The sequence below is a fragment of the Lepidochelys kempii genome, chromosome 7 (assembly GCF_965140285.1).
Source record: "Lepidochelys kempii isolate rLepKem1 chromosome 7, rLepKem1.hap1, whole genome shotgun sequence".
Classification (NCBI taxonomy): Eukaryota; Metazoa; Chordata; order Testudines; family Cheloniidae; genus Lepidochelys; species Lepidochelys kempii.
The window spans coordinates 46,948,622-46,963,762 of NC_136386.1; the positions used below are offsets into that span (position 1 = coordinate 46,948,622).

At 42.9% G+C, this 15,141-nt stretch overlaps 1 protein-coding gene across 2 annotated transcripts in view; it reads right to left on the reverse strand.

Moving 5' to 3' along the window:
* The window catches only part of DNAH1 (dynein axonemal heavy chain 1), a 141,332-nt gene that overhangs the window by 92,175 nt on the left and 34,016 nt on the right, over positions 1-15,141 (reverse strand). For both annotated transcript variants that reach the window (XM_073352527.1, XM_073352533.1), the window contains 9 exons: positions 14,501-14,694; positions 13,365-13,590; positions 12,488-12,607; positions 11,045-11,127; positions 10,224-10,365; positions 8,915-9,070; positions 7,117-7,315; positions 5,846-6,099; positions 4,839-5,051 (listed from right to left, as the gene is read on the reverse strand). In XM_073352527.1, the coding sequence (XP_073208628.1) occupies positions 4,839-5,051; positions 5,846-6,099; positions 7,117-7,315; positions 8,915-9,070; positions 10,224-10,365; positions 11,045-11,127; positions 12,488-12,607; positions 13,365-13,590; positions 14,501-14,694 (1,587 nt within the window). The remainder of the gene's footprint in view (positions 1-4,838; positions 5,052-5,845; positions 6,100-7,116; positions 7,316-8,914; positions 9,071-10,223; positions 10,366-11,044; positions 11,128-12,487; positions 12,608-13,364; positions 13,591-14,500; positions 14,695-15,141) is intronic.

Sequence of the window (15,141 nt, forward strand, 5' to 3'; positions counted from 1 at the left end):
GCACACTAATGTCTTGTGTATTAATTGGTCTGTGCAGACCTTGCTGGTGTGCACTAAAGATTCCCTAGTCAGCTTTAACAAAGTGCTGTTTCAAACAGTACTATGTTAAGGCACGCCAGGGAACCTTTACTGCATACCAGCAGGGGCTACACGGACCAATTAATGTGCAACACAGTGCACTTTATAAATCAAATCCCCATGGGGTGCATTGCTGCTCCAGAGAGACTAATTTGTTAGTCTCTAAGGTGCCACAAGTCCTGCTTTTCTTTTTGCGGATACAGACTAACACAGCTGCTACTCTGAAACTAGTCCTAAGGTGGTTATCTTTGCAACAGGAAGTGCAAAGTTTTTACTATGTTTTAAGATGAAAGCTTAAATGCTGCAGAATCTGATGTGGCTGCCAGAGAAGTGCTGGCACACAGTTCCTGCCAATAACAGCTCAGTCTGACCTTGTCCGCACAATGCTCAATGAAAACTTCAATTAAGAACATTTCAAATCAAATATTTGAGTAAATTCCAAGTATTTAAGATAAGAAAACACACAGGAAATACTGCCTGAAAGGAATTCAGAACACGGTGTTCAAGAACCAGCTAAGACATGGAAATAACATCTCATTGTTCAGTGTTCATTTACTTGATGTTCCAAGCTCCATAGAATCCTGCAAAGCTTTGTAGAGTGTCCCTAGGATGTGACATGCTTTCAGCTGCTGGCAATATATACTGAAGGTTGCGTCCACATGAAGATTTTCTTAAATTCTCCTTGTGCTTCTCTGGCATCAAGACAGCCCCTCCAACTCTAGCAATGGTGCACCTGCTACTGTGGACCGGATACTGCTGGTTTTATTACTTACTGTGTCAGCCAGCCCTGATCGGAGCAGCTGTCAATGACAGTGATGAGAATGCCTGAATCTGACCCACAGCAGTGCTCCTGCCATCGCTAGCACTGGAGGAGCTGCACCGGGGTTGGGGAGAGAACATGCTCAAAGCAGCCTCAGGGGCAAACAGGGACAAAAATTATAAAGAACTGATTAAACACAGATGCAGTCAAATTCTGTTTTTTCCTCAGCTGTGTGACAGGAAAAAAATGCCATCTTATATTGAGGTTAAAGAACCACATATTAACCCTGGCAGATTCTTAAATTAAAACATGGTCCTGTCCATACAGGCAACAATAAGTCACGTTATAACATGATTTAGTCACAACCATGTTTGTCGGCCACATTTAAACATGCGTTATTTTTAGTTTAGACAGGGCCTGTTTACTGCCTCTTCACTGGACCATCTCCTATTGCTGATCTCTCAAACAAAGCCATTCTTCAGGAAGATGGCAGCCTTCAGGAAGAAGCTCCTAAGTGTTATGTGACTTGGGTTTTAACACTAAGAAACTTCACCCTGGGGTCTTCCAGAGCACCAAGCTGAACACAATGCAACGTATGGTAAACAGTGTATTCACTCTGGAAAAATCAGTTGTGTTTGTAATAACCATTTGTTCATCCTAACTAAATCCTCCATGTATATAAGAGGAGGAGCAAGTGAATGCAACCTGATGACTTGCTGAGAGTGTGAATACATCAAGAGCAGCAGTGCCAGCCACACCCTGACAGAAGCTTCCACAGGTATAAAGAGCAAGGGTCATTTCCTTACAACCCCTTCGGAGGGGATCTGCAGAAGAGCCAACACTGGCTGAACTCTGCTCCCATTAGAAGAGTTAAACCAAGACTGAGCACTTTTGAAAATACCATGCCTCGTGGTAATTTAGGAAGAAGGAAAATATTGAGTTAAGGGAACTACGGAAAAAACAATGGGCCAGCCTGTGCCAGACTTGCTCACAGTGATTAGCACCGTATGCCATATATAACCCTATGGAAATCAATGAGACTTCATGGCGCAAGGCACTGCTCAGTGTGAGTAAGAGTGGCACAGTTTGGGCCTGTAGGCCTGATCCAGCTCCCACGGAAATCAGTGGCCAAACTCCCATTAACTTCAGTGATGCAGGATAAAGCATTATATGAGCAGCTGGACAAAGTAGCTACTTAGAGACAGGAGGGCCCCAATCTTTAATTTAAAAAAAAAATTAGCAAAGTGTTTTAGCCAGCTTAAAAACAGAAAAGCACAGCACAGGGGCCTGATCTTCAGAAGTGCTGAGCACTCAACTTCACCGGCAGCTGATCTCTCAGGTTCACTTTACTCACTGTTCTTCATATTGCATGGGCAGACAGGTGTATAATTAAGTGTCTTTTCTGTAAAGACAGGCCAAAGAGAGGCTTCTGTGAGCACTCACAAAGTTATACATAAAATAAATGTGTAGATGAAGTTGAAACCCACTAAATATGAGATTTTAAAGTCATTTAAGGGATTTGGATACCCAATTCCAATTAAAATTACTAGGAATTCAGTGGCCAAATCTCCTAGGCTGAGATTTTCAAAGCTGCCTAAGTGTTAAAGGAGGATTTCCCCTTTTGGCTTTGGTTGTGATCCCATCAATAAGGAAATCTGTTATTATTCCCATGGATAGAATCCCACAGTAATTCTCATGGAATTTACCATGTATTTTTAATGTGTAGATGGTCTTTAAATAGTCTAAAGCAACCCCAATTAAGTATAGTCCATACTGTGACACTGGCAGACAAAATGCCAGCTCTTGCCAAGGCTGTAGGCCTCAGCTGAGCACTGAAAAATTCATCCCTGGAAACCAGTGCAGTGTATGTTAGTATGGTTAAGATGGGTATTGGATATATAACAGTGGCTTTAGACTTTACAAAATGCTTGGAAGTTGCTACATGTATTAATCCTACTTATAATGAGCTGTCGCTCACGAAAGCTTATGCTCAAATAAATTTGTTCGTCGCTAAGGTGCCACAAGTACTCCTTTTCTTTTTGCGAATACGGACTAACACGGCTGCTACTCTGAAACTTATAATGTCTGTTTCCCATGCTATAAGGTAATACTTAAGTGTTTGCTATAGAGCTGTGCAATGTTTGTTCTGAACTATGGAACTCACCAAATAAGAAACTTTACCTAGTGCTAAATCCCTATGAAAGGTATTACCTCTTGCCCATCAGGAAGGGCTATCAAACCTAAATGGGCCATTGTGGAATGTCACAATACAAAGACTTTGCTAAATCATCCTTGCACGGGCTACGTGCAAAAGAACTCATCCCATCAGCTTGAATTCTGGAAGAAGGAAATAAAGATATCTGATGTGAAAATTTTTCATCTCTTTGCTGTTTGGACTCTCACAGGGCTGGAGCTAGGAAACCGAAGCAGAGATCCCCAGAGTCAACCTGGGTTAGCCCCAACAGACATTCAGTGTGACAGATTGCTACATCTCTGTCACCTTTTAAAACCCTAGACAGTAACTCATTTCTGTATGTGTTTGCCTGCTTTAACCTGTAAATAATTCCCTCATTTCTTTTTTCTAGTTAAGAATTCCTTGATTAGTTTACTATAGGATTGGCTACAGACATTGTCTTTGGTGTGAGATCTGAGGTACAAACTGACCTGGGGGTAAGTGACTGGTCTTTTGGGACTGGAAGCAACCTGAATTTTATGTGATCTTTGGTGTATTGGCAACCAACTATCACTAAGTCCGATCTTGACACCCAGGCAAGCTGCCTGGAATGCCCAAGAGGACTGTCAGTGACTCTATGGTAAGACTGTATAGTGTGTCAGGAGTTCACATTTGTTACTGGGTTGATGAACTCTAATGATAAGACATACAATCTGTTTGGGGTGTCTGCCCTGCTTTTTGACAGTCTGCCCTGAGGTTGACACTCAGTTTTGAAACACTCCAGCCAATGTGACAAGTACATCTGGTAATAACTAAGTTGATCAACCCTTAGATCCACTCAATTCTAAAAGGCCATCTCCCTCACTCTCAGGACTTCAGAGACTGTTTTTGCTACATCAGAGAAAGGAGAAATACATGGAGAAGTTTTGCTATCCTGACAGAAATATCAGTGCAATCATTCTGTGGAGCCCTGTACCTTTAGTGACAGGAATAAATGGCATAAAGGAAGAACAGCAGCCAGGGACAAACATACACACAGTGTCACAGCCACAACACACACTAACACACAATATATATATATAGCCAGATTCCCACATCACCTGCTTCCATAGGGTCAATGGTGCCTTTGTGTGTCCTTCTTAGCCAAGTACAGCAGGTTTGACAACCCCTTGCCCAATCACACATGGGCAGGTAAGCTCCCATAAGTAAAATGAAATAATTATAAACAACAAACAACAATGCTGCTACTTCTAGAATTTACAAAGCACTCTACAAACATTAGCTAATTAGGATTTTTTTCCTGCTCCCATCTACAACTAACATCAAGTAGAGTGTGATCCCTGTTAGGTGCTCAGCATTCTCTTCTACCCTGAAACCAGCAAAGTACTTAAGAATGTGCCTAACTTTAAGCATGTATGTAGACCATTAAAGTCCAATGGAACTATTCATATGCTAATAAAAGTTAAGCATGTGCTTTAAGTGCTTTGCAGGATCAGGACAAGAATGCATAGCACCTTGCAGAATCAAGCCCTTAACTTGAAATTTGACTATGGTAGGGCCTGAATATCACTAGGCAAAGTGCTAACTACTATGCAAGTCAATAGAACTATTCACTGTGAGAGGAACTACACTCAGGGTAGAATCTTTGTCCCATTGAAGGGCAGAAGAATTATGAGAGCCCCCCTGACGCCCTGAGCACAGATGTGCCGTGAATAACTACACAGCACCAAGCTCCTTAGTTGCAACTGCATATTCTTTCTATTCAAACAGAGTTGAAAAGCCCCAATCCCTCCCTTGACCACATGGCAGCAGGTGGGAAATTGGTACCTGTGTCATCTTCAGCTTGGTTTCCCAGGTGTTCATCCTGTCTTCAAAGGGTTTCTTGAATGGTGAGAAGGACATGCTTTGAGTCATGACAATATGATCATCTAGGAGCTGCGAAGCTTCGTCAGGGCTCTTCAGAATGAAGGTTTCTGTCTCTTTATAGGGCAGTACATTGAACAGGATGGAGACCCATTCGCTCTCCATCTTATCAAGTGCCTGGGAAATGAGGAGAAGCAATTTAACCTTAGGTCTCAGTACAGGGATATTGCATAATGCTTTCCTCCATTTACATGTCTCTCAAACACCATCATTTAAAAAACTAGGTGAATGTTCGTTCCTGTGAAAGGTGCTGGTTTCCACACTGGAAACTACAGCCATCTATTTAATCCACAGAACATTCAGCAGCAGCACAAATTTCCTCTGCCCCATCCAAAGAGCCTCAACCCTTTCCTCAAGGACCACCTTCAAGGAAGAGAAAGTAACTTCATTTCCATGCCCATTGATGCCATGGCACCTCCACTGAGTCTGGCAGTACAGCGCCATTAGAGACCGTGGTAATGGTGGCTTTTGCGGTATGGATATCTGCCCACTGGGAAGTGGGCTGAGCTCACAAACTCATTTCACAGAAGAAAAAGTGACTTTCAGTCCTGACCATCTTAGGCCCTATTTGAACTGGGGACGTGAAGATGAAAGACGATATCTGTATGACCAATGACTCCACTGAGCCATCCAGTCCCCTCCCCTGTTTTCATACACACACTGTATGGTAGCTGATTCACCATACCAATGTCTAATCTCCCTGACACAGATACAGAGGATTTGTCCAGTCATGAGAGGATGCCAAGATTCTCAGCTGCATTCTGCTTTTCTCTGGGATTTCTGTAACACTCAGAGAGAATTTTAATGCTCATGTAACATGGAGTTGTCATAAGGAAAGCTTCCATCTAGAGACAACTTTGGGGCATGAACTAGGACACTGAAAGGAAACCCTCATTAGATGCTCTCCTCACATTCTCAATGGAGAACTCCTTGCCCGCTATCTCAGCTATTTTGGCAATGCTGTCAATGTGATCCAGCAGCTTCATCTCCAGACAGCGAGAAAATGTCAGATTGGCCTTAGGCTTAACGTTGATGTTGATCTCCTTGGAAAGCATCTCCCAGTGCCGATTCCGCATGCCAGGATTGCGCAGGCCCTGAATCAGTGGGATATATGGTCTGAATTCTTCAATCCCGCCCCGGATTTCCACAGCTACATCCTGGCATGCTTAAAGGAGTGGGGAAAAAAAAACAAAAAAGATAACATCAGCAACAATGAGATGATGGGTGGAGGATGCTGCTTCATATAGAGCTGGATTCTGCACAGTGCAGGTGAGCGGTGCTGTGCTTTCCGACAATGCAAAAAGCGAACAGCAGGACAGGGAGCATTGGTGAACCCAAGCTTGCATTAATGAAGATGCTGCCTCGTAGCAGGAATAAGGCCAAAAAGGGAGGAGCATAGTCAAGTGCCATATTTGCATATTGGAAACCACACGTCTCCTCAGACACATCTATTCACTGCCCACACCCTGCACTTTTCTAGCACCTTTAGAGTAAGGCAGCAAGCATGCAAAGGCCATGAAATTTAGAGTACTTCCATCTAGTATGTCAATTACATCTAGGGCTTAACTTTAATTGCAGCCAAGTGTGGCCTCTGGTTGCACTTGCATCGGAAGTGTAATAACCTTGCACTCCCTGCTATGTGTCACACAAGGACTGGCAGACTGATGGCCTTAGTGGATATTGTACTATATCCTGGAGGAGCAGCGGAATGAAAAGATCAAAAGCAGGTATTCTTATTGCTTCCACTTATCATGAGTCATATTCACTCACACATCCACTCACCACCTCCTCCACTGGGGATGATTCACTGGATTGTTCAGGAGAGAGATCAAGTTTAAAAGGATGAATCAAAATCTCCCACTGCAGGATATATTTCACTCTAACCCAACTGGAAGATGGTTTTAGAACTACTACAGAAGATTGGTGGATGCATCTTTGGGAATCCTGGACTGGGACATGGGGAAGTTTACCTACAAATTTAAATCTTTTTTAATTTTTTTGGGGGGTGGGGGCATTTACTTGAAGCAGTTTTACACAAATCTGCAGAGCTGCATATGACCACCCAAGCTCACTTCACACAGAACACATATGGGATAAACTGCTGAATCACAGGAATGAGGTTTTCACGACACTCCTCATAGCCTTGTGTGCTGGGGTGCACAAACCAAACTCTCCCAGTTACCTGGTACATCCTTGAACTGCTTCACACACTTGTGCATGGTCTTAAAGGATTCATTGACATTCTTCTCTAGCTGTTCAGCATCAATTGCAGAGAGGGGGTCATTCATCCAGCTCTCAGACCAGCGTATCCAGTCTGATGCTGTGGTCCAAAGATCCCAGTATGGCTGGAATTCCTTAACCATCCTGGACAGTTTATCATACTTTGTGAAAAAAAAAAGAGTTTTAATGAACAATGGGCATATTTTCCTCTAACAGTGGCTCATATTTTTCAGAACCATGTGGCCCTGGCAAAAAGGCACAATCCCACCTAGAGCTCCTGAGTAAGCAAGGGGAACGAACATGGTCCAATATCCTTTAAGATGATTTATTTGGCTCCCCTCTACACTGCTAGCCAGAGCAGACAGGCACAGGGCCACTTCCAGCTTGCTCCCTCTCAGGGGACTTACAACCCTGGGGATGCTTGGAGGGCGCAGACCCTGTGGTCTCCCAAGGCACAACCTAGCCCTTACTAATCAGTCATGAAACAAAACAGAATTGTGGATAGAGACAGGACAAACACAGAAAAACAAAGGCCCTCTGGGCCAAATTCAACCTCACATACATGGGCACAATTCCATTTAACTGCAATCCAAGTTAAAACCATGACTTAATTTATTCCTATGACATTTAGTGCCAACTTCTCAAAGGAGGGAGCATCAGGCATGCCGTCCAAAATGCATACATTCGAGTTGCACCTGCAGAAGCCCATATCCATGCATGCAAACACTTAGTCTGATGAGCAGTTAGCTGATTTTCATTTGCAAATGCTCTGTCGCATCGGTAATATGAGATTTTTTGTGGATGCAATGGACCCATACACATCTTGAGGATGTACCTGTTAAGGACCCAACTTGCAACTGTAGATGTAACAGTAAAGAAAAAATTCACACTAAGCTATTGAAAGTTAAGATACAGAAAATTATTAGAGAAAATAATTCTACTCAATAGCAATAAATGAAAGAGAGAGAGAAAATGTGCATGAGCATTTATGAGTAGCTAGAGCTACTAGTGTTTGTGACTAAAATTATTTTCTTAAGACAACACGCTGCCTTCCAAATTCACTTTCCTGTACATGTGACTATAAACCACTAGTGACATAAGTAATTACAGCCAGTCATGCCCATGTTCTGTGTGGTTTCAGAGTAGCAGCCGTGCTAGTCTGTATCCGCAAAAAGAAAAGAAGTACTTGTGGCACCTTAGAGACTAACCAATTTATTTGAGCATAAGCTTTTGTGAGCTACAGCTCACTTCATCGGATGCATTCAGTGGATATTCTGTGCAGTAACTCTCCAACAGTAATGAATGTAACTAATTGCTACTTCATGTGTGTTACCATCTTTATGATCCAGGAGCCAAGCCTCCCACACAGCTGGCTACCACTGCCCTATGAACTCTTGATCCAAGAGCATGGATAGATCGAGCTCTGCTACAGAAGTGGCTATTAAATGTCCTATGAACTTGCTCACCCTTCCATGTCTTCTTGGGCCACCTCTTCCACAGCATAGAAGAGATGAGCAGAGAGCATTGGAATGGAGTGACCATCAGAATGGATCGCTGGTCCTCTCTAATTAACATAAGAACTGATGCATAAGCCAGAATGGTAGATTAAATCATTTCTTTCCTTCTCTCACAATTGGGATGTTATTACCTAGGGGATTTATTTTATTGCATTGCAGTAGCACCCAAAGGCCCCAGTCAGGACCAAGGGCCTGTTGTTTGCACAGAGCCTAACACAACAGAACCTATGATCTGACACTTACATTAGTAACTGGCAATCCAAATATCCGCTCCCTGTTGTTATAAAGAAGTGCCATCTGCTGAGACTCCTTCAACTGCTTCTTGACCCTTCTTGCTTCATTTGCTATCTCATGTGCTCGGGTAATGTCCATATGGACAGAAAATCCAGCCACGACCAGCTGGAAAAGAAAAGGCAGGTGCAGTATGTGGAACTCAGGCTCAAAACACTGAATGCTGCTTTCTAGAATCTCAGCTTCACTGTCTACTCTTCGTTGCTCTCCAGCATGCAAAGAATCGGACAGCTCTCACTAAAGCCCATTTTAAATTTCACATTCTCTCTCCCCTACTCTAATTCCAGCTCTCTTCAGGCCACAGAGAAGCTGGTGAGGAGGCAATGATAAGCTTGGATCAAGATCAGCTGATAGAAAGAACAAATGTGGGCGCTGGCTGCCTCTTCCTCTTGCAATTGATTGCCACCCACTCATCAGTCCATGCCCAAATTTGTCTATACTGAGCTGTACAGCCAGCAACTTGAAATCACAGAAATTAAAATGAAAGATCTGCTATGTCATTTTTTCCATCCTCAAAAATTGTTCCCAATATTATATTTTCCAGGGCCCTGTCCAATCTTTTTTAATAAACTAAAGTGTCGGGGCTTCTATCACTTCCTTTGGTAGACTATTCCACAGCCAACCAGTCTTCACTGTTAGGAAATTCTTTGCTTAATTTCAACCCATTACCCCAGTGATATCCATTTGGAGAGAGTCTTTGAAATCAGTTCAGACATTGATTAGAGCTGGTCCAAAAATGGGGAATTTTTCCTATGGATAATTTCAAGTTTTTGGTGAAAAATCAAATCTTAAATATTTGATTTTGAAACACGGCCATTGCATCTCATGGGAATCGTTGTTCAGGTGCCTCATAGTCTCATTCTCCTATCTAGTCTGGACATGGAACCCAGCCTAGAGCTCCGATGGTACACCATGGTCTTCCCTGTTGTTGAGGAGAGGTGGTGCATCATGGGAGATGAAGTCTAGCTGGGGAGCTCAGCCCATAGCGGCTCCTTGAGGCACCGCAACAGCATTTCAGAATAAAAATATTTCTGTTTTCGAGCATTCAGTTTCTCCATGAAAAATGAAAGTTTTCCATGGAATTCAAACAATTTCTCATCCAAAAGCACTTTTTAGAAAAAAAAATTTAACTGGCCCTATCATTGATCTTAGAATTGCAAATGCTCCTGAAGATACCCCAGCTAACTGACAGCAATGAATTCAAGTCTTTGTGATTAGGGCTGGCTCAGAACAGCCTCCCCTAGTGTTGGATTATTAGTACCTGCAGACCATCCAGCCGTTCCAGAAAGTTGTTCTGATCCATGAGCTGAATTTTGCGGAACCTCTCCTCATCTTCCAGGTGCTGCTGCCGAATCATCTCCGTTTGTGTGGCGATTTTCAGAGGCCAGTTGCTCGCAGCCCACCTGAGCTCAGATGGAATGAGAATACAAAAAAGATGAGAAGCAGCAACCTGAGGCCTATTATTTGAATGATAATGAGCATAGTAATTAGATAACCCGATCAAACTGATGAAGGAGGCTGACCAGCTACAGAAATTTGCATGGTTTCAAAGCATATTTTTGGTGCTCTGTTATTTGATATGCAGTATCTGCGTCTAAACTGTTCAGTAACAAGAGGCTAAGGAAAGGGAGAGGAATTTTAAAAAAAGCGAGAAATCCAGTATATTAGTAAAAGATGAATGGATTGCTAAACAATTCCAAAAAGTCCAGTGGGACTGTGCCTCTTACAATTTGTCTGCACAGTACCTAACAAGATGGGGCCCTAATCTTGGTTGAGGTCTCTTGGTGCTTTTGTAATAGAAATAATAAAATAAAGCAAAAAATAAAAATAAGCTGACAGATAAGGTCTTTTATTTGTTAAGGAGGTTGATCACTACAAGTTTGCCTCATGCCCAGGCCAGGAGGCAGTGTGAAACTGCACACCTCTACAGACTCAATTTCTGAATCAGGTGTTCAATGAACATCTAGCCTGAACTGCCACATGAAAAGATCTGAAGCACCTGATATACAAATCAAATCCTGAGGCATTAAGAATGGTAATAGCTGCAAAATAAGCTGCTTTGACAGTCAGAGAAATGCTCACTTGTCATTGAAATCATCTTGGGTAAGGTTGTAAAGGAATTCCTCCATAACGTCATAATCTTCCATGACCTTACTTATGAGTTCCTACACAGGGAGACAGAGAGAGAAAAGTAGACATCCTCCAAATCACATGTATTGAACATGTTGCTTATTGGGATTGTCTGGCAGGATACACACTGCATTTGCATGACACATGCCATCGTCTCACAACCTTACCCCAACACAGAGTACTTCTATACCACGAAAGCAGTGGGTCTGATTCTCCAACCTCTTGTGGTGTGAGTGATCCTCAGACTACATATATGAAAGGGAGTGTGACCCAGTGGGGAAGACACTGAACTAGGAATTGGGAAACCCAGCTCTATTCCAGGCTTTGCCACTGGCCTCCTGAGTGACCCTGGGCAAGTCATTTCACTGCTCAGTGCCTCAGTTTCTCTGTTTATAAAATTGGGATGATACATCCCTCCTTTGTAAAGTGCTTTGAGATCTACAGATAAAAAGCTCTATCTAATAACTTAGTGGTATTACTGCCAAATTAATTATAATATTAATATACTATACCAGTACAATGTAGGAGTAACTTCATTGAAGTCCCCGGCACTACACCTGTTTATAACTGGTATGAGAGGAAAATTATCACAATATTTTTATGGTTTGAAAGTTTGTAATTAATTTTCAGAAGACAGAAAAAGTCAAGATCCAATATCTGTGCAGAAGTACTGAATGGCTAACCAAGAAATAGAAGGGATATACAACATACATTAAGGACAACATTTTCAATTGCCTTTGCAAGTTTCCCCTGCAAAGACATTTGCATGCACATAAGCTGCCTTAGCACATACCAGCACGGTAGCTAGGCATCTGACTGCCCAATTTGCATAGACACATTAGTTTTATACACACATGCCCAACTGCATAAATGACATTGGGGTTAAATTTCATATGCCAGCTGTAAAACTGGATCTAAGAGGCTCGGTAGCTACAAAGCTTGTGAACACAAACTCTCAAAGCTTCATAGCAGCCTGGATCAGAGGCAAGGTTTCCCAAGCAACGAAACAGGTAATTGGACTGGCTGGCCAGATCTCATTTCTTCAAACATGGATTATTTAAGAAGCTGAACCAGGGGGGGAGAGATAGCTCAGTAGTTTGAGCATTGACCTGCTAAACCCAGGGTTGTGAGCTCAATCCTTGAGGGGGCCATTTAGGGATCTGGGGCAAAAATTGGGGATTGGTCCTGTTTTGAGCAAGGGGTTGGACTAGATGACCTCCTGAGGTCTCTTCCAACCCTGATATTCTATGATTCTATGAGCTATTGTTCCAGGACAGATTCAGAGCTGGATAATAAAATGTCAAAACAGTGGGAGATCTCCATCTACTCTATTCCCAAGTTTTTATCCCCTGGCTTTACTGGGCACCCCCTTTTTATCAGAAAAGCATGCCTTACTTCCTGCACTTTCAGCTGCTCAGGGACTCCCTTCATCCACTCCCGCAGCTCAGCCAGCTCCTCAATGCTGTTTGGTTTCTCATACATTTTCCGGCTGATGACTTTGAATGCTTCACAGATCTGCAGGAAGACACAGAGAATGTGTAAATACACACACTGAATAGAGGAGCATCTGCAGACTTCCCTAATGGGCTACAGAGTTTCATTCCTATGGGGTCACTACCTTTAATCAGTGGACTACAACAGAGGCTTAAGACCTGGTTTTCAGAGGAGCACTCACAACTCCCATTAGAGTTAATGGCAATTGTGCATGCACAGGACCTCTGAAAATCAGGCCACCAATCTCTCATATGCCAGACTCCAGTGTAAGTCAAAAAGCTGGCTGTAACCCACTGTAAGGGTGGTCTAAAGCTATAAATATACAATACTATTCTAGTTCTTCCTGTTAGTAGCCCTTCATCACCTGCCTCACACATGTAACTGTCTATATATTCTAGTTAACCTCATCAGCTCGCTGCAGGAACTTCCAACTGGCAGCGAGGCAGATCATTGTAAATCCGTGAACATAACTATTTAGGAGATGATAGAGAGCCGCAGATATTTCCATGCCACTAGGTATAGCTTTCTTGCACAGAATTTGTTACGAATGCAGGCACAGTTTGATTTAACTGGCTCTTCACATCTCCCTTCTAGTCTTTTTCAATTGGCTTCCACCACTAGTCCCATGAAACCATTCCAATGTGAGTTGCAAAACTTCCACATTAGAGAGGCCTCAACCGCTATCATTTGGCCACTGTGCAATCCCAAATTCTCTGCCGTGGTGCCTCCTGAAATAGGGGGATAGATGCAAGACAAAACAGAGAAGTGTGAAACTTACATTTTCCACCTGTAGGTGTAGGTTCTTAGCCAGTAGGTCCAACATGGAGGTAGCAAGGGCTTTGCGTTTTTTGGACAGATTTTGCTTGACACCTTCAATGCTGATGTAGAAGGGACCAATGATGATGGAGCTTGGCAGAGTATTGTCCAGCATCTCCTTTTCAGACAAGTGCAGGTTTACTATTTTTCTCACATCCTGGGCAGAGGGGCATTGGGCTTGGTACTCTCTACAACCAGAAATATAATCAAAGACAAGCCAACCCATACCATACAGTGCACGAGAACACTCATCCCTACATGTCATAAATACACATTCACATAGATGTCATTAGACCTTTGTCCAAAAGTCCAGGACATTAAATTAATGACAGGTGCATTTATTATTAAAAACCACAGATTTCTCTGAATTTACATATTTTAGAACCATAGCGTGAGATGCATTGCTGCCTCTGAGAGCTCACAATCTAAGATAGAGATGACAACACACAACCCAATTGACAACTGGTCAAGGAAGAGAGAATGAGGAGAGAAATAGGAAGGAGAGATTTCTGGGAGAATTGGGTTTTAAAGCTCAATTTAAAGACTGGCGAGGATAGGAGGCCTGAAAAGAAGACGGCGAAAGTAAATGAGGCAGAAGGATGATTGAGGTGTGGATGGGGGTTTTAGCCATGGGAACAGGCAGGTTGAAACAAAGGGAAATACTACTTCCTACACCATGTGATCAGCCTGAAAAGGCAGAGTTGCAGGAGGTCAAACACGCTAACCAGACTTTCAAAAGGGATGAGTAATTTTCTGACCAATAAGATCAGAAGGGAATTTGACTGTTGTCAGAGGCAGACAGTAATTCCCACTGCTACCAACAATATACAGCACTGCACCAGTAGCTATTTTGCCTTCCTCTGAAAGCATCAGTTATTGGCCACAGCTGGAGGCTGGATTTGATACACCAGTGTTCTGGTTTGGTATGGCTAATCCCTTGTACCTGTTCACTGAAGTGCATGCTACACACTTTTGTAAGCACAGAACAGCGAATACACACACTTAAGCAAGGATACATGAGATGGGGATGTACTGTAGTAATAAGTTTCTAAGGACATGTAAGTCAGGTCTGTGGTGTCCGCTCTTGATGTTACTTACTTTAGAAAGGAATGGATGTCATTATTATTCAGCTCTAACTGGTTCTCATACTGCTTGGCGTAGGCTTGGAGGGGGATCACTGCCTTGCGGATGGCAGATTGGATAGTGTTGCGCAGTTCTTCCACAAGGGGCTCGTGCAGGCCCACCGACTCCAGCAGTGGTGTGCCTCTAATAAACATGTTCTCAAGCACAAACTGGAAGAGTGCAAAAGGAGAGGTCATTCAAAACAAGCAGCTATCACCTGCTGCTTCTCGGTCTCCAGCAGGGGAACAGGTTTTACAGCGTGAAGAACTCACATTCTCCACAATGTATTGCTCTGTAAGATGGGTCATACAATCATCATCAGGAGGGAAGGTACCTCTAGAAGGTTATGTGGTCCATCCCTCTCCATTGCATCAGGAATTACTTCATTCATCTGACCCCAGCCCCAATAAAAAGATAAATATAGAGGATAGATGTGAGGATCTTGGAAGACAAATATCCTGCTCAACAGAGAGAAGAGTATATACTGCAAAAGGACTTTCCCTAACAAGTTTGAGGCCATTAGTCTACATGCTATTGCCATTCATGATTCCACCCTCATCAGCTACCATACATTCTGGGTCTCTAGGCCACTTAGTCTCTGTCATATTAACATTTCC